The 20,061-nt window shown below is 33.3% G+C and overlaps 1 protein-coding gene across 1 annotated transcript; it reads right to left on the minus strand.

Annotated features, from left to right (window-relative positions):
* Window positions 1-1,059: 1,059 nt before the first annotated feature.
* LOC148613911 (uncharacterized) lies at window positions 1,060-18,561 on the minus strand. Its single transcript, XM_088587613.1, has 10 exons — window positions 18,396-18,561; window positions 14,552-14,860; window positions 12,598-12,726; window positions 12,090-12,197; window positions 10,018-10,143; window positions 8,754-8,947; window positions 6,386-6,629; window positions 5,774-5,851; window positions 2,458-2,655; window positions 1,060-1,536 (listed from the first exon to the last, which is right to left on the minus strand). The coding sequence occupies exons 1-10, from the start codon at window positions 18,439-18,441 to the stop codon at window positions 1,265-1,267; spliced, it is 1,704 nt and encodes a 567-aa protein (XP_088443739.1). The 5' UTR covers window positions 18,442-18,561; the 3' UTR covers window positions 1,060-1,264.
* Window positions 18,562-20,061: the final 1,500 nt, after the last annotated feature.

The following is a 20,061-nucleotide window of genomic DNA, read 5'->3' on the forward strand; positions in this document are numbered from 1 at the left end:
TGAATAAGTCAGTATAGTTTCGAGTTAGGAACAGCTTGTGTCTGTTGTTCTTTTTGTTAAGATGTTTATATCCTGAATCGATCTCAAGAGTTAAATCCAAGTTTGATCGATATTTATTGTTTGTTTTATTGTTGTATTGTTAGAGGATGGGTTGACAAACCACAGTTTGGTTCTTATGAGTAAAAAGTACAAGATAAACAAGGATGGGGTCCATAAGATTTCATTTTACCTATTGAAATTAATAAATGTTTTTCCTTCTGAAAACTCAACATCTAAATTATTTGTAAATGATTCATTATCATACTGATTTATGAATGAAGTTGGTTTTTGGAGTGCCGGCATGTTAAATTGAGGTACAAAACTAGCCACAAAGGCTTTTCCGGTAAAACCAAAAAGGACATTTTTGGATTCCTTTTTACTCATCATTGTTAACGAACGAATCGGAAATTGGAAACTCACATAGTCTGAATGACTACAAAAAATATGAAGTTTATTCTAACCATTTTAGGAACTTTCTATAAGTCGCGGTCTGAACAACCAACATGGACGTTTGTAAAATGCTTTAACAGATTTCAAAACTTTACAAAACAACTACACGACAAATTGTTAGTGACGGACCTGCCAGACTCCTGAATAGAACCTGTATTCACGCAATCTCATGATCGACAAGACCAATACGAAAATTTAAGTCAGAAATAAACATACGGTATTGATCGTATCATTATAACCAATTCTTGAACTGAATTAATATTTGCCCCGAATACGGTTCAATGTGTAGGAACACTAGCCTCTTTATTTAAATCGACTTTCATGTATGCTTAAGAAATAAGTAACATTTGTTTTAATGTTTAGAGGTTATTATCTTTAGTATAGACACGAAATATTACCATTAGATGTATATAAAAGGGGTCAATAAGTTGCAATATCATTTCGTTCACTTGTCGATTAAGCTCCAGTTTATGGTTTTACTGGGTCTGGAACTTTTTTGCATTCTTGATTCAGCCATGAAATGAATATGGCAATAGATATAAGAAGAAAATATCAATAAATACTGTTGATTTTAAATGCTTTAGTGACAGGAAAACACAACGAAGCAGAGACCTCTTAGTTCGGAAAATTCAAAAATACATGCACACATATATCTAAAGACAAATATTGCATGAGGAATTGTAACAATATCAGTAACCCATATAAATGTAACTTTTAATTACTGAGTTGATTGTATGGCAACGTTTTCTTCAGAACCTATACATGTGTTTGTATATTATTTTTGTCCATATATAGATGGAAAAAATCGACAATGTCGGAAAAAGGTAAATACATCTGGAGTAATCATAGCTATTACCAAAGCACACAAAACAATAACACCTCCTGTTCCTATGTAAGTAGCTGACGGTCTGTTATCCTTTACTGATATCAGAGTTCTTTTATATGCGCTTGTTTCCTTCTTTTCAATTTTGATATCCTTTTTCGTCTGTTCGATGCTTCCAGCTAATGACTCCGGGGTGTGTAATACGGCAGCTGAGTTTCCCGTGGCTTGAATAAAAATTCGGTAAAAATCAGTCTTGAACAGTTTTGTTTTTGTTAAATATCGTAATATCTGCAAAAATACCAAAGCGTCTCCAGTGTGGTATAAATAGTCAAAATCTGAGGACATGGTCTGATCGTAAAAAAAAAAAACAGAAACAAACGCGATCTACAAACATAATATAACGAACTAAATAAAATAGATTACAACGTAATAATTGAAGATAAGTAAAACAAGGCGTCTTACTAAAAAAAAAAAAAAAAAAAAAAAAAAAAATGAACTCTATAACTTCTCGTTAGTAAAAACAACAAGTTAACAGGACTAGAGGATAGAGGATCAAATTAATGATGCATTGCGACGTTGTATAATATTGATTTGTTGTGACATGCATCATTAATTTGATCCTCTATCCTACATAATAACATCTAAATGAGCTGTACCGTACTGCCATACATCGTGTACTTAGTTACAGCCCTAGATTAATCCTACGAGGAGGAATGACCGAACAGCGAAAGCTATATTTTTATATAGCCAAGCTGGTCTAGTAGTCTAGGGTGCTGGATTTTTTGCAGACGGTGTTGCCATATATGTCACAACGGTATGATTTCGAGTCCCGCAAAGGGAACGACCAAATAATATTTGCATCGCAAATTTGACAGTTCTAACATCGTTGGGAATTTTTCAGACCTTTCTATATATATATATATATATATATATATATCTGTATGCCAACCCTATTGCAATAAACAACTTTACCTAGTAATAAATTGTCATAAAAAATCTTTAGCAATCTTAAGAATCATGACTGCTTTTATATAGGAATCATTACATTGACTGTACAAAGAAATGATCCTGTGCAATACAAGCACTAGAAAGAACGCTTCCTACATTTAAAGACAATTGTATATAAAAAGATGCCAAGTACTTACTGTTACAAGTCAAAATATCCACGCAAACTATAGGAATTCCGTCCCATGTGCCATTTGCCTGGCACGTTCGAAGAGCGTTCCCTGCTTGCTGTTGAGTACCTGGGTAGCATTCATAATTAACGTTATCCCCTTGCTGGAGACCAGTCAAGGAATAGTTCCCATTATACACTGCACCGGGATCAGTGCATTTTACCACCACTGAAAAAAGAAAAACAAGCAAGACAAATGCTTTTCATGCTAGTTTTTGCACACTCAATTTAATAAATGGCGATGCAAGGGTAGATATTCCCTTGATTTTTACATGTCTATCACCTACAAGTCGAGAAAAAACTTTCGCTAAAGATATCACGTTCAGTTCTCTTAATTGAGTATTCACATGAATTTTGAATGAATGATGTGTGTCTATACTTGTCGGTAAAAAAATCAAACAGATAACAAATAAGAAACAATTCAACATAATCTGATTTAAAAAAATAACACGGTTTCTGATTGGATGAAAAAAATTAGTCCATCATCTCATAAACCAAATTTTGTATATGTCTGTGACGTAACTAAACCTTTTTAAATAATTTACTCGTCGAATTTCTATACTGAAATTAATAACTTGAAATAACCGCAGGTTATTTAGTGTGTACCAAGCGGTTGACTTTCGTCATAGACCAAAAAATATAACGGTCATTCCTTAATTGTTTTTCAAGGTATAAATATATTTCCATACTCATACACACGATCGTCCATTCTTTGTTTTATGAATAACTTTCGAGTGTGCTTTCTTTCTCTCTACTTTTCGTTTTTGCGAAGTGGATATTGCGATTTGATTATAACAAAACATTATAAAAAAAACAACATATTGTACTAACCACTAGCGAGCACTGCTTCGCTGTGTGAGCTCTATGGTTATTACATCTGCAATCTTAATTTTCCTTAAGTTAGGGTTCTCAGATACAACAATATAACAACGAAAAAAAAAGTTATGTCGCGGAAGTAACAAAAAGGGACTGTCCTTAAAGAGAAGTTTAACATTTCCTTGAATAAAATAAAAAAAAATATACAGGTAAAGATTACGTGTCAACAAACTTTTGGCTAGTTTTCGATCTTTTCTGTCCATTTAACTTATAAAAAGGAATTAATATGATGTGTTTTTAAACAGTTCGGGAAAAACATGGATCTACGTACATGTATGTACATGCCTCCACTGATCTACTGTTGTAAAGAACCCAAACTCTTTCGGAAAAAAATGTATTTCTAGTATCCAATTCGAAGCAAAATTTTTCTTAGATAGGAAAGGCAATTATGTTTTTTTTTGGTGATTTACATATGCTGTCAGTTCGTCTAATTTTTGTTCACGTAACATGAAATGTGTAAATAATTCCCATCATCCGTTGAGAACTGTAATATTTCCGGTATTTGCACTAATAAATCAGATCGAATAATACTAAGAATTATGTTAATAAGGGCAAACACTTGTTAAGTATGGTGCTACTAAGTCATCGACCAGTTTGAAAGGGGGGAATGGGATATTTATAGTGTTGATGAAATATTTTTAACTCATTCATTGAAAAAAATATTTAAAAAAATAATTCTATATTTCCCGTATTATTTGAAAAGACAGATTTTCAAATAAATTGATTTCGCCTACTGCTGTAATATAATTGAAAATGTGCTTATTCAAAAGAAAATTCTCACCCGACCTACACCCATTTTGATTGTTTGGGGTTTTAATGTCCTTGACTACTCCTGTTAGTCTTTCACAGACGATACACGTATGGTAAAGTTCATGGTGCTTGCTGATGTCGGCAATATTTACTCACTATTAATGTATGCGCGTCATATATATATACATGTACTATATTAATCATTAATCCTACGAGGAGGAATGACCCGGCCAGCGAAAGCTATATTTTATAGCCTAGCTGGCCGAGTGGTCTAGGGCGTTGGACTTAGTGCAGGCGGTGTTGCCATAGATGTCACAGCGGTACGAGTTCGAGTCCCGCGGAGGGAACGACCAAAAATTTGCTTCGCAAATTTGACAGTTCTAACATCGTTGGGAATTTTTCAGACCCTTCTATAAGTTTACGTTATCTTCCCTGTATCAATTTAATCCGATGGAGCAGTGTAGCGAATAGAGTCGTCACATTCTGAGACGTTGTATAATATTGATTTGTTGTGACATGCATCATTAATTTGATCCTCTATCCTACATAATAACACCTAGATGAAATGTCCCGTACTACCATACATCGTGTACTAAGTCAAAGCCCCAGATTAATCCTACGAGGAGGAATGACCCGGCCAGCGAAAGCTATATTTTATAGCCTAGCTGGCCGAGTGGTCTAGGGCGTTGGACAGTGCAGGCGGTGTTGCCATAGATGTCACAGCGGTACGAGTTCGAGTCCCGTGGAGGGAACGACCAAAAATTTGCATCGCAAATTTGACAGTTCTAACATCGTTGGGAATTTTTCAGATCCTTCTATAAGTTAACGTTATCTTCCCTGTATCAATTTGATCCGATGGAGCAGAGCAATGTAGTGAATAGAGTCGTCACATTCTGAGACGTTGTTTATATATATATATATGTGTGTTTATTCCAATTCGTAGATATCTTATATAATTCAGAAGATATCTTTTTATATATGTAACGATAATTCGTAAACTAGATATAAGATATGATGCTCAACTTAACTAAATTGAAAATGGTAATAGAAGACAAAGTCCTCAATCGGCATTTTGTGCGAAAAAAAGTCATTATAGCTTGGAAGCACTGACAGCCTGATTTCAGTCTGACAGGAAGGGAAATTCCCATATAAAGCTAAGTATTTTTGTATCTTTTTCACTAATTATAAAAAAAGTGTTTGTTCGGGCACAGACCGTTTTCTTTTCGATGGGGAGGGGAGCTGTGATGTTATGTTAATTTAAAAAACTGTCCATGGCTGAGTAAAATATGAAACAATTTAAAACAAAATAATCCCAGCCCTCAGTATAAAATGGTTGGTGCATAACTTCAGCCTCTTACAGATTAAACCGGTCTTATATTGACTCCATAAATCTCGATAACTATACATCATGTTGATGTTCCTGGCAGCCGAGCTCCACTCGGCGACAGACGTTCATGTCCTCCCTTACCAACCGCTGCAGACACAGACTTTCGAAATCCTCGGGCATTATTAAAATCAGACGTCGTTTGGCAATCTGATATAAATACAAATTAGTCTTCGGTTTTGAATGTGTTTTTTATCAGGAGTTCCGGATCAAATCAATTATACATGTAGAATGCAGCTTACAACTCCTATTTCAATGCTATTGTGTAATAAAATACCATTCTGAACTGTAGTTGACACGGTTGGAAAAGTAGTCGTAGAAAGAACAGTGCCCGAACAGGATACCGACATCGGATCTGTAAATGTATATTGTCCCTTTTAATTTAGTCGATATAACCTTGGAGGTTTTTCAAATATTGACTGTTAAGAATTGATTGCACTCTTTGTTATTTTCTTAGCAAATAGATCCCGGAGAATCTAGAGAGGGGATTGAAAATTTGTTTCTATTTTTTGCAAACAAAACAGTCGTCTAGTAAGTTTCAATATTTTTTTTTGTGGTAGACATGTCAACGCAAAATAATTGCAACCGATATTGATTCATTATATTAAAAAAATAAATATATGATAATGAGCAACCTGAAACATTATATACGTTTACAGCAATTACTCATTTCATATAAAGTATGATGCGTCAAATATAGACCACAACTTATAAAGAGCGGAATTTACAAAAACTATATTTTGAAGAAATGTATAATGCTAATATATCCTAATGCATTTTATTGTTAATCATAGTTATCTGCAAATGAAAAAAAAGACATTTGATGATTGTACTAATAGGCCAAAACTACATGCTAACAAAAACCGAAAAAAATATCATTTCATTGTACCTGAAAAAACGGTTACTATAACCTCCGCAGTTTTTGCTTTAGATGTATATTGGCCATTTCCCCAACGATCTCCTATGTAAACCATATACCCTTTCGGGTTACATTCAGAGGGAGTATATAGTAAGGCACTTTCATTGGTATACACATAGACAACTCCACTGTAAATCGTATCCCTTGTCATTGCTGATCCCACCCCATTGAATATCATCCCCGCGTTACTTGGACCATCAATGTCTTCCTTTACCTTTAAATACACACAAAACAAAATACGTGTAGTGTCGAGAACGTTGCAAATAAATTCCAACGCAATATTGTGTTTGTCGACATCGACGTAGGTATTGACGTCAGCGTTGGCAGAGGTTGCATATTGTTATTAGAAAGAATGAACGTTGATAGTATCTGCTGTGTTTAACACATGTCTCTACGAACCTTTAATTTAGAACTTATAGGAACCTTTAGAACTTGTAGTGCCGCGTGTTGGTGTGATAAAGAGAATGTATGTAAAATGAATAAGAATATTTTGTTTAAGTAAACCATCATGGCATTTAAGTTTTCTTTTTTTTATAGTGTTTAATAACCTAGTTTTTATATTTTTGTTCTGAAAGCAGGTCCATCTTTTGGTTAACAAAGGGTTAAGAAAGACGATATTCATGAATGAATTTACAAAATAACATTGCTTTGTATAGTTCTAAATCATTGGATACACCGTTTTAATACATTTTCCAAAAAGGAACTTGATCAACCTAAATCAATGCGTTAGTATTCTCATGTCAAAAGAGAAATAGAGCCCCATTTTGTGATAAAAAAACGAATTTGACAATGTTTGTACATGATTGTTGATCTAATAAAATTACAACCGAGCGATTGAGGTAAAGAAAGAAATATCCGTTAGATGAAAAATGGCAGTGCATTCTACATAATATATTCTTTGAATTTCTGACCCTAAAAACAGTAATACATGCATTTTTAGGATAACTGTTCGATTTTTACACAGAATATTACTTGATAGTGGAACAACAACAACAAGAAAAATTAAAAAAACAAAAACAAAAACAAAAAACAAAAACAAAACAAAAACAAAACAAAACAAAAACAAAAACAAGAAATAAAATAAAATAATTCTTTTGTTGTATTTATATGTTAGAAACATTCTTTGAAGTTTTCTTACGTCGTTTGATTGAATTGAAGAGTAATCAATAGAAACAAGATTCTAGCGGAAAGCTTAAGAAATTAATCCACGGATAAAGACTAGAGAGGGAAAACAGACTCAAACAACAAATAATATGAAATAACCAAAATGACATGTGGAAGAACAATCAATGGAACCAAGGTTATAGTAAAAAGAAAGTAAAAGTAAATGTGAAACTCGAACACCATTAAAAACTTGCAGCATGGACCATGTGTACCGGTAGGGCAATCGTCTTCTGGTTTCGCAGAATCACCCATCTAGATGTTAAAAAAGTCAAGTCCGGGTAGACGAAAGAGGAAAGAAAAACTAAAACACGTTGAACAATTCGATTCTCGTGGTGCAGGTAGATACACCGTAACGAACAACGAAGTCATGCTGATGACCTTTAAACTTCTGTAGTGATGACAACATAACCCTGTTCAAGAAGCTTAATTGTAAGAAGTCTAGCCAGGTACAAAAAGTCTGCTTAGTTAAAGCAAGCTCTGGCATAACTTATGAGTTGTGATATGAAAATTGCATACGCAGGTTCTGAAGGAATGTTGCCAAAAAATGAAAGGAAAGTTAACAATATGGAATGAAAATGCATTGCGTTTGTCGAAAATTGTACACGGTGTTCTAATATTTGATATTTTGATGGTTTACATAAAAGTACCCTGGAAATCAATTATTAGCACTGAAAAACTGCAATCATTTACCAAAACCGCAAAAACAAATTATACCCACGAATATGTTCACTTTACAGAATCCGCTAAAATTAGCAATCGCAAAAATTAATACGTTTACAGTAGTTTAAAAATCCTTGATCCAAATATGTTTATTTTCTTAGGTTTTTGATGATTTCATTTAATTACTCCTAAGGGTCTCGTAAAGTCTAAAGTTCTTCATGTAATAAATCATTTCTGTTAACAATTACATTTTTACCGACCAAACAGAACGTATACATTACCTAGCATATGCGTATTGTGTAATTGTTTCAAGATTGCATTGTTTTATTCAAAACTCTATAAGAAAAGAGTGCATTTATACCGAAATCCTACATCCGCCTACATAGGCTCCCTCCTAGTTATGGGTCCGAAAAAGGGTGTGCAAAATAGCTTATTTGGTCTCCTATATTTTGTTTATACTTTTTAAGCAAGGCACTTTAATCCAAACATATACGATACGTGTTTTCTGAAATACCTGAACCATTACTAATGCTGTATCAATGCTGTAAGTATCTCCAAAGTTTATTGTTCCAGGACTCGTTAAACCATGCCCTGCGCTAAATTTGGATTGAAAAGCTTTATCTAGCTGATATCCCTTCAGAACAACAGTTGCAGAGTCTCTGTGGAACTGATTTATTCCCAAACCATCACCGTGAACAAACACTGCACCTTTAACAGCAATGCATATGTACACTAGTCACGGATCAAGAAAATAAACGATACAAAGTTAAATTTGTCATTATCTATTTTTTGTTCAATTTGCACCTTCTTTAGTAGTGTATTTCGGTAACAGACCAATGCATCTTTTGATACGTCAATTGAAACATGTTCCGTAACGGATACGATAAAAATGATGCTACTTTTCCGTCTAGTCACCGAATTTAAGAATTAACATTTTACTTTAAAAGTAGGGATACTATAAACAATTGGCCATTGTAATAAGTGGAAAGCAAACCAAGATTTAAGCTGCTGTAATTCCAAAATTACCATCAACAAATAGTAGGAAATGATCGACGTTGGATGACGCACCCTGATGAGGAAAATCAGTTTTATGTGGTACATATATAAATATGAAAATAGGCGGTCAAGGCACCGTAAGACATAGTTATATCACAACTCGCAGTTAAAGCTTGCGAAACCATACAGTGAATTCAGAAAATACGACCCGAGGAATACATGATCGCTTTAACTTAAGTACGTCGGCAAATTTCGCTTTTTCATTTCGCTCACTGAAATTCCGGAAAATCATATTGATCTGTTTTTATTAGGCCCAAACACTGTATAAGACGTTGATTTTGTTTTACTTTACGTGAAAAATTACAAATCTGTATTTTGTTTTTCGCAAACCTGAAGCATTAATTCTTTAGTTAACTAGTATATATATATTTCCTGTTTCCATATTCTTCTCCTTATTTATTCTTTTGAAGTTAAATGAAATAATGGGTAATGATATACGTGACTTAAAATTCAGATTTTCACGACGGTGAAAAAAGCTACATGAGAAGTAGTTAAATTAATTTTGAATGTGTATATGTGTCAATAAAAACCCAACACGATCAGACATATATATATATATTTGGTCGTTCCGGAGACTAGAACTCGTACCCTTAAAGACACGTATATACATCTTATATACACATTTTGAGCAAACATGATATATGATCTTGAACTGTGTTAGATTAGATTATTTATCCAGTTAATAGACATGAAATAATACTATTTTATAGTCCTTCATATACCATTATAAGCCATTTTCTTCCCACTATCATAAGGCACCCACAACTTGACAGCCTTTGAATCGTATCCGAATACCACACCACCAAACAGGGTAACGTCAGTTGCGGTTTCTTCTTGAAAAATGTTACCTATTTGACAAAAAAAGATAGAATTTTATAAAAGAGATTTACTTTGGTGTAAAGATACCAAAATATTAACTGTCATTTTGATGGACGAAAATGAAAATAAAGGCCAAGAAACTAGAGTTCAGGCAGTCTCTATGATATGGGTGGTGCAAAGTAAATTTTATCACTCTGAATTTTTGTTCCAATGTATTAGTTTTACCACATGTGTGTAAAAAAATCAAGATTTTTCTACTCGACTATGAATGGCTGAAAAAAATGACTTTTGCTACCAAATTTTTCACTAGATATTAGAGCTATCTCATCTTTTCAGTGGATTCCAATAATTTCTCAATAATTAAGATATCTTAAAAGGTTGCAGTAAATAAAAAACTATATGCCACCCACTGTCTGTTTTTGCAAGGACGATCTATGGCCCTAAGGCAATGTACAGAACGTGATAAAAAAAAAAAAAAAAACAAAGATGGAGATGAAATGTTTCGGTTGAAACAATAACATACAATGATGAATAAAACTATTTAAAAAGTTACATTTCAAGATTTGAATATTTATTGTCGTTATATACAAATGTATACATAGTAACGGGAAAGAGAAAAAAAGAATATATGTTAAAATAGAAAGTTGTAGCATAAAAAAATCTGTTTGTTGTACTTTATTACGCCGGATCGAAAGTGACATAAAGAAAGCGATATATGAGAATGTAAAAACTGAATCGATTTTGTATTTGATCACGTTTTGTGCATTGTTGAAATACTTGCAAAACTAGAGTTTTTGTCCGCCTCACAAATATACATATACATATATCACCCCTCTAGCCAGTAGTCCTGCGGGATGATATAGAAGTATCGAGTTGATATGGCATTTAATACAGATGTTGAAATGAAATATTCAGTTTATATCACATATATCTAACGCAATTCCTAAATAACTTCAAAATCGGAGAGGTAGTGAAAGATCTGTATTGGCGTTGGAGCATAAAAAAATATATTGGAATCATATTGTCTTTCGAGTGCGGGATATCGTAGTTTTGATACCCGGCTGAATAAAACCAAAAACTTTAATATGAAGCAGTCTCTATCACGCACGCAACCGATAAAAACTTTTGACGAATAAATCAAGAAATTATATGTTAACAAATATCATCATATTTTTCAGGAATTCAGGCTTAATATTAAATCTTAGATTAAATCGCAGAAAAGTAAAAACCACCGAAAATATCAAACATCATATCTTGACCTACACTTAGAAATCGATGGTAAAGGAAAACTATTGACCAAACTTTACGACAAACGTGATGACTTTTCATTCAGAATTGTCAACTTTCCTTTCATCTGTGGCAACATCCCTTCGGCTCCTGCGTATGGAGTGTTCATATCACAACTCATACGTTATGCCAGAGCTTGCCGAAACTACGCAGACTTTTTGTATCGCGCTAGAACTCTAACACTAACAAATAGTCTTCTGGAACAGGGTTATGTTGCTACAAGATTGAAGTCATCACTACAGAAGTTTTATAGTCGTCATCATGAACTCGTGGATCGTTATGTTGTATCCATCAGCACCATGAAAACTGATTTATTCAACGGGTCATAGTTTTCCTTTTCTCGTTTGTCTACCCCGGACTTGACTTTTTATGAGCAACTCGGCGGGTGTTTTTAGAAAAGCAGAGGACGCTTACCCTACCGGTGCACCTGGTCCATGCTCCCAGTTGTAAGTGGAATCCGAGTTGCTCATTTACTTTTGTTACTTTGTATGTATGATTTTAGTTACTTTATGTTCTTTGTTGTGTATGTCTGTTTTCCATGTCTGATCTTTGTCCTTGGATTACATTCTTTTGATTACCGCTATAAAGAAATGATTCCCTGTAATAGTGATCTGTTTACCTCACAAATGTTTAATTATATAGTTTTTTTTGTAATACATTACGTTTTTTATGACATAACAATAAGTACCTTGTCCTTCTGAAATATATCCAGTGTCCAACTGCACCTGAGCTATGACTAGGTCTGGTAACAACGAACTACCATGCAGTACTTGTTTAAAGCTGTCTCCTGCAGCATCTATTTCAACCACATAACAATATGTTTGTTACTTTAAGGTATAATTGAGCGACATTAGAAGTCAAATACCAAGTTTTCTAGTGTATTCAATCTTGGAAACAGTAGTTTTTTTTCTTTTTTCTTTAAAAGATAAGCGTTTAAGATGAACTACATTATTGTAAATTTTTAATTACAATTATTGCATTTGTAAATATAATATTATATAACAAAGAAGTACGTTGAACCAAACTCTACTGAATAATATTTGCCCGGGCATCATTTTGCGTGTTTATTGCATGTGAAATGTACTAAAATTGCATTCATAATACATGTTGTAACAATGTAAATCAGCCGTAATATAGAGCTTTAGCATTTTTATATTGAATAAAAAATATCATGACATTTAAAAAAACCTTCTTACCGCTTATGGGTATATTCAAACTGAACAAAGGAGCAGGGAAATCACTTTGTTTCCATGCACGAATTCTAGCGTGAGCTGCATCATACCAGCCTCGTGCAGAGGACGGACCATTGTAGTCAGTCGTTGATCCTTAACATTAATCAAATTGTTTGTTAACTGTACTTAAGTAGTAGAAATGGATCGCGTTTGCACTTATTTAAACTACATGAGTTTTACAGTATGATGTGAGTGAAAAAATAATCACCAATATTAATATAGAGTAATGCTTTGTAAAATAGTACGAATATTTAAATAAACTTATGAGCCAGCTTGGCTGCAATGAAATGAATATCATAGACAATATAAGAAATTAACACTGATGAAAGACGAAAACATTCCAGATATAAAATGAAAATGAACATATAAAAAACTACTATTCAGCGACCCCAAACTGGAAAATGATCAGGTTTTTCTAGCAGAGCGGATGCCTATTTTCCTACTTTTCTAAAAGTACATACGATGAAAGAAAAATTATATCAGGTAAATTAGATGAACAGTGTTTGAAATTTGTTTATAATTGTAATAAAACAAGTTACTAAAACTATTTTTTTAATCTTACGAATAATGTTTTCGAGTCGTGTAAATTCAAAATGAAATAGATATCGCGTTGTACCACTACGTCTACACAGCGTATGTATAATGAACGCAAGCATATAGTTCCATGTAGATCAATACAAAACAGTTGATTGACGATAGAATTCACTTTTGACATATTTTCTAATATGACGTCCTTAACAAGCTTTGATACCACAACAGTGGTCGATTTCCGATTGCTATATGAGCAGCACGCGACTTATTGGTCGTGGCTTGTCTGTGTGTAAATTACTGTCCAACTAAATCATGTAAACACACACACGTAACATTCCGATGAGTATCAGCTGTTTTCATTCATTTCAGTAGCGTGAATGAACATCAAGATCATATTTAATAAAGATATTAAACGCTATATTTTAGAAAAAAGGTTATATCATATTCCGAAAAATCACTCACACACATACTCGGTAGCACTCGCCACGTGCCACGTGCGCCATCATGTATGAAACCAAACAATAACAATCGTCAATGAATGAAAAATTGAACCTGTCTATGTGTGAACACTGTGACATTATAATGCAAACGACTTTTGCAAAATCTAATATCGTTCTACTTAATTTGCCATTCACTTTATTATTAAAAATACAAAGCAAAGTTTCACTGGCGTCCATTTCAACTGTACGGAAGCCCGTTAGTACCATGTGAAGCTCTTTTGTTATCTTGTTAGAACAACTTAACTAACTTGTTATATCAACTTAGCTAGCTTGTTATATCAACCTAGCTAAATTGTTATATCAACTTAGCTAACTTGTTATATCAACTTAGCTAACTTGATATATCAACTTAGCTAACTTATAGTAATATGATGATGTGCTAAAAACTCTAATATTTCAGAACATCTAAATCCAAGGTCAAAATAAAAGCGGCATATCCTTTCTCGGTCCATTTTAATGCAATTGTTTTGGGATGTGGCCGTTTAAATTGTTCATATACATGTACTAAGTTGATATAACAAGTTAGCTAAGTTGATATGACAAGTTAGCTAAGTTGATATAACAAGTCAGTAAGATGATATAACAAATTAGTTAAGTTGTTATAACAAGATAAAAAAAGAGCTTCACATGGTACTAACGGGCTTCCGTACAACCGACATAATTAAGTGTATAGCCAAATATGGACAAATATGATGGGTCTAAGGTAACCGTAGTAGGTCTCTAAAATGATAAAAAATAGCGTGTTTGTCCTACTAGAATCGACATGAATCCCGGAAACTCCATTTTATCATTGTTTTACCATGGGCTGACCATTTATGCAGTATTATTTTACCCGCTCGATGTAGTTTCCGTGATTTATTTCTTAAATAGCATGAAAAGAAAAATACCTGTATAGGCTACTCCAGGATGAATTTGTGATTTTATTCCGTCTGCAGGAGGGTATAGTATTACATTTGTAGCATCATAGACGTAAACCAAACCACCATAAGGTAAATTTACATCGTCATCCCTTTGTGCTGTTCCGGTTCCGGTGAAAATGTAATCCTCTCCATCCTTGACGATTTTAATTTGCACGTCAACTTTAACTGGGACCTCATTGAGTGGATGTGGCACAATAATATCACTTGAAGCGACCCCTTGGATATACAACCAGTTACTGATAAACGATGGAGGGTTCCATTGGTAAGAAGTTTTGACTTAAAAAAATCAAAGACCCGGAGTCAGTGCAGACGACCAAACTATGAATCGATGCAACGCAAATATACCAGTCAATAAAAGAAACAATACTACATTCTTATTGGAAGAAAGAGTGTTTAACTTCTTGATACTGCAACAAAGACCTCTCGTCTTTGACAGTTTTGGACATAAAAAATCAAAACCCCCTTCCAAAAAAACATAACAAAACAAAACAAAAGAAACAAACAAACAAATAAAAAAAAAACAAAAACAAAAAAAAACAAAAAAAAAAACAAAAAAAAAAAAAACAAACAAACAAAAACAAAAAAACAATAGTACTTTTACAAACTAAATAAGGAAAATTTGCATCTTCAGGTGACTTTTCAAATGTTGTATTGACAATTAGACATTCCTCGAGTCATATTATCCGCATTCAAATGCAGTTGCACATGCGCAGAAGGTGTATCCCACGATCATGACGATATTAAATCTTCAGTGTCTGTGGCATTGTTTTTCAGCCAGTTTACGTCACATGCGTCATCAGTCTTTATACTGTTATTCTTATTATATGAAAATGGTTTGCGATGTCAGCATGTGTGTTTTCATTCCGTACCATTCATACTCTTGAAGCTGATTTTTGAATTAACAATGACATACAATTCTGGGTTTGTTTACCTTTTTAAGTTGGCAAACTGTTTATCTATTGCAGTAGCCCACATATTTTCACCTAACAGTTTGAATTCTTTATTGATTCACGGCGAAGTCGATGACCCGACAGAAAACTAACACGATGGATTTTTATTGGATTCTTTTCGGAACATTCTTTGAAAAAAAAATGAATTAACGGATCTTTTGTGGTTTGTTTCACATATATACACTGTTAAAAAAATTTTAGAGTAAAACTATATATATATTTCTAAATTTAACTTTGTATCGTCTTATTTATTACTGGTATATATGTATATCTATATGAACTATTGCTTTTTTGTACGAAATTAAACAGTATGAAAACTCACCTTATATCAAAGTTTGATGGAGATAGCTATTTTATATTTAACACAACATTTTAAAAATTTATATGATAAATCACAGGTATTAAGGAGTATATATTACTTTTAAGCAAGCAAAAGATTTATTAGAAAATGGATAAAACGGGAACAAAAAAGACATTGATTCTCTGTCAGAGTGGTTAAAGGCCGTCAGGTCTTTAATTCTGATACGAATAAAAGTTTTAAGTAGGCAATGAGTACCAAAGGCTACATCGGTTTTCAAAGACCCCGATGTAGCAAAAACATACATATACTATACATGACAAATATGTTGTCGTACCAGCAGACAAAGGCCAAAACAACATTGTTTTTGTCAGCAAAACTCCACAAGAATCCATACAAACAACGTTTCATAGCTGGACCTGCAACATGTACCACCAAAACTCTTTAAGAACTTTTAACTTCTATACTCACAACTGTCAAAGAGGGTCTGCAGTCCTACCACAACACTTGTTACTCACGTAGTGGTATTAATTCAATGTGGATCCTGAAAAATTCGAAAAATCTTTTAGAGACAATCAGCTCAAGACTATAATATGAATATAATAGCACTAAAGCCTATGATTTTTCACAGTAAAAAATGGTACACCTAGATACAAATATATAGTTCTTGGTAGAGATTCCTCATACTTTGTAAGAACTAATTCCAAATCATCTTCCAAATATACAGAAGATGTTTAAAAAATGATGGAATTTTTTATCGACAACATATTTGTTCAGTGTGGTGGACGTGTTTTTCAACAAACTGTCGGCATTCCAATGGGAACATATTGTGCTCCTTTACTTGCTGACCTATTTTTTCACTCTTATGAGGCTGACTTTATAGCTGATCTGATCCGAAAGAAAAAATATCGTTAGGCTAGATCCTTTGATGTCAGTTTCCGCTATATAGATGACGTATTGTCTGGGTTGTCTGCCCAGGTGGTTGAATGGGGTACCCGTGGCGTGTTACATGCTGGGGTTGTCAGGCTATAATGCGGAAAACCTGACCGCAAACCATAGTGATGCACCGTGTTGGGAAAGATGCCACGTTCCTCGCACGTTTAAGAAGCTTACAGATGTATTCTTACGGAGTAGGAACCATTTGGCCCCGCCACAGGAGGCTAAATTGCCCGACCCTACCCAACTCTCCCTGTTTCCAGTGGCAATCAAAATTTCTCGACCTCATTTTCCTTGTGTCCCATCCCATTTTTCATTTCATGTTCATTTCATCCACTTTATGTTCATCGGCTGAACAAAGCTGAAATACTGCTGCTCGGGCGTTAAACCCAAACAGTCAATCAATCAATCAATCAATCAATCAATATAAATCGATGGTAAAGGAAAACTATTGACCAAACTTTACGACAAACAGGATGACTTTTCGTTCAAAATTGTCAACTTTCCTTTCATCTGTGGCAACATCCCTTCAGCACATGCGTATGGAGTGTTAATATAACTCATACGTTATGCCAGAGCTTGCCGAAACTACGCAGACTTTTTGTATCGCGCTAGAACTCTAACACTAACAAATAGTCTTCTGGAACAGGGTTATGTTGCTACAAGATTGAAGTCATCAATACAGAAGTTTTATGGTCGTCATCATGAACTCGTGGGTCGTTATGGTGTATCCATCAGCACCACGAAAACTGATTTATTCAACGGGTCATAGTTTTCCTTTCCTCGTTTGTCTACCCCGGTCTTGACTTTTTTATGAGCCACTCTACGGGTGTTTTTAGAAAAGCAGAGGAAGGTTACCCTACCGCTTCACCTGGTCATTGCTCCCAGTTTTTGGTGGAGTCCGAGTTGTTCATTTGCTTTTGTTACTTTATATGTATGATTTTAGTTACTTTATGTTCTTTGTTGTGTATGTCTGTTTTCCATGTCTGGTCTTTGTCCCTGGATTACATTCTTTTAATTACCGCTGTAACCTTGGTTCCCTTGATTACTCTTTTACCAATGCAGATATATAGGAAATCGCTAATAATACAAAAAATAATTAAAAATAAAAAAAAAGATAAAAAAAGTATAGGATCACGAGCCGTTCCCAGCAGAGATCATAAGAAATTCAGGTTACTCTTCAACAATAATAATTATTAAATTATACATTTGTTATCAACATTTCATCCTTTAAAAGATTCTGGCATTTAAGTAATGTTTGTCTTTCTGCCTTAAAATGGAGCATAAATAACGGAAACGCATTTTTGATTGCAAAATTTCATTCTCCAAATTGTTAGTTTATAAATTATCATATTCTGTCTAAGTTATATTTCGTTGTAAAATAAATATATCTGAGACTCGTAGTAACAACAACAAAACCGAAAAAACAAAAAACAAAAATGATAAAATTTAAATAAATTTGAAACATTTTCAGAAATGAAACAGGAAAATAAAAATCTATCCGACTTGTGTTCCAAGTAATTATATCCTAATAGCTACGTTTTAAGCCGTGTATATAGTTTGTTTACAAAAAAGTATCATATATTGTATAACAATCCCAATAATTTGTTTAGATCTAAATCCTTACCTTGACAATATAGAAAAACAAAACTTATAAAAATGAAGTTGTTCATTTTATGATTATAATCAGTATATCCATGCAAATGTTTTTAACAGAAAATTTTTAAATGTTATTCTTTGGATGTAAATTCAACCTATAAGTTTGCCAAAAGTTCTATCACAGATGATATACACCACAGAGCAACACCCTTTACTATGTGACGATAAGTCTGAAAACAGAAGCAAGAGAACACGTAACGAATCATTTTGTATAGTGGTTTGTTTTTTTTTCATTCCTGGTGGAGTCAATTGATTCTGTAAGTATACTAAATTGAGCTGAAATGATACAAAACAGAAACACTCACTTGTTCAAACTTGAGTCTACTTCTTTTCAAAATGAAAAACAAATACATGCTGCTGAGATGTATTATACAGTTTAGACAATAAATTAAAATCGAAATCATGATCTTACACTTCCTGAAACGTGTAACGTTCCCATTCCATGCGTGTGCCTTTCGTGTGTATCGTGCAACAGTCTTTGTACAACGGTTCTGTATATCTGATTGGATGATAAAAATAGCCCCTATGGTAGATCAATTTTACGGAATACCGTTGTAATTTCGTTTTATTTGCCGAAATCACTGTAACGTTCCTTTTACATAAAAAAAAAACAACAAAAAAAAAAAAAACGAAAAAAGAAAAAAAAAAAGAAAAAAAAACAAAACAAAACAAAAAAAGAAAAAAAAAATCAGGAACCAATTCATGTGGAAAATAATTGGTTTCAAACAATCGTACATTATGTGTACATATAGTGGAATACTGCCAAAATTTGAAGGGCCTTCCGAAATTGTCCTGGAAAAGTTTTTCGAACTACAATAGCTTTCTGTTTCTCGTTTCCCCAGTTTTAATGTACCATGTGTAATAAAATGGACATATTTCATATCAACAATGCAATGTTATTTTTGTTAGACTCATAAGATTGTATCGTATTAGTTAACATAGCTTAATTATTTAAAAAAGAGTACTTTTACCAATGTTTTATGTAATTTTGGTATTGTTATTCTCCTGGAACAAGGAAAATGTGTTCACGATTATCCATATTCAACAAATATGAACATTTTTCACATTTAAATTACTTTGTTTTCATATTTAGAGCAATATGACACCGAGATCAAGTACGTTGGATATTCGATGTTCGATATTCGACATTCCACCTTTTCAATATCAAACTGAATATCAAACGGTAAATTTTTACCGTTTGATATTCGTTTGATATTCATTTCTGCCTACTTTTAAGAATGTAAACACTAAATGAATATCAAACGGTTGTCTCTTTCTGTTCGATATTCGTTTGATATTTGCTTCCGGTTTATATATTGAATATAGAATTGATTTGAATATCAAAATGAATATCAAACAGGATTTTTTTGTTCGATATTCGTTTGACATTCGTTTCCGTGTTATATATTGACTATAAAATGGATTTGGATATTAAACTGAATATCAAGTAGGATTTTTTCCTGTTCGATATACGTTTGACATTCGTTTCCAGGTTATATATTGAATATAGAATGGATTTGAATATCTAACTGAATATCAAACAGGAGATTGATCATTTCGATTTTCGTTTGACATTCGTTTTCGGGTTTTATATTGAATATAGAACGGATTTGAATATCAAACTGAATAACAAG

The sequence above is a fragment of the Perna viridis genome, chromosome 6 (genome assembly GCF_037379345.1).
Source record: "Perna viridis isolate PV_CMFRI_1.1 ecotype Kerala chromosome 6, ASM3737934v1, whole genome shotgun sequence".
NCBI classification, from domain to species: Eukaryota; Metazoa; Mollusca; class Bivalvia; order Mytilida; family Mytilidae; genus Perna; species Perna viridis.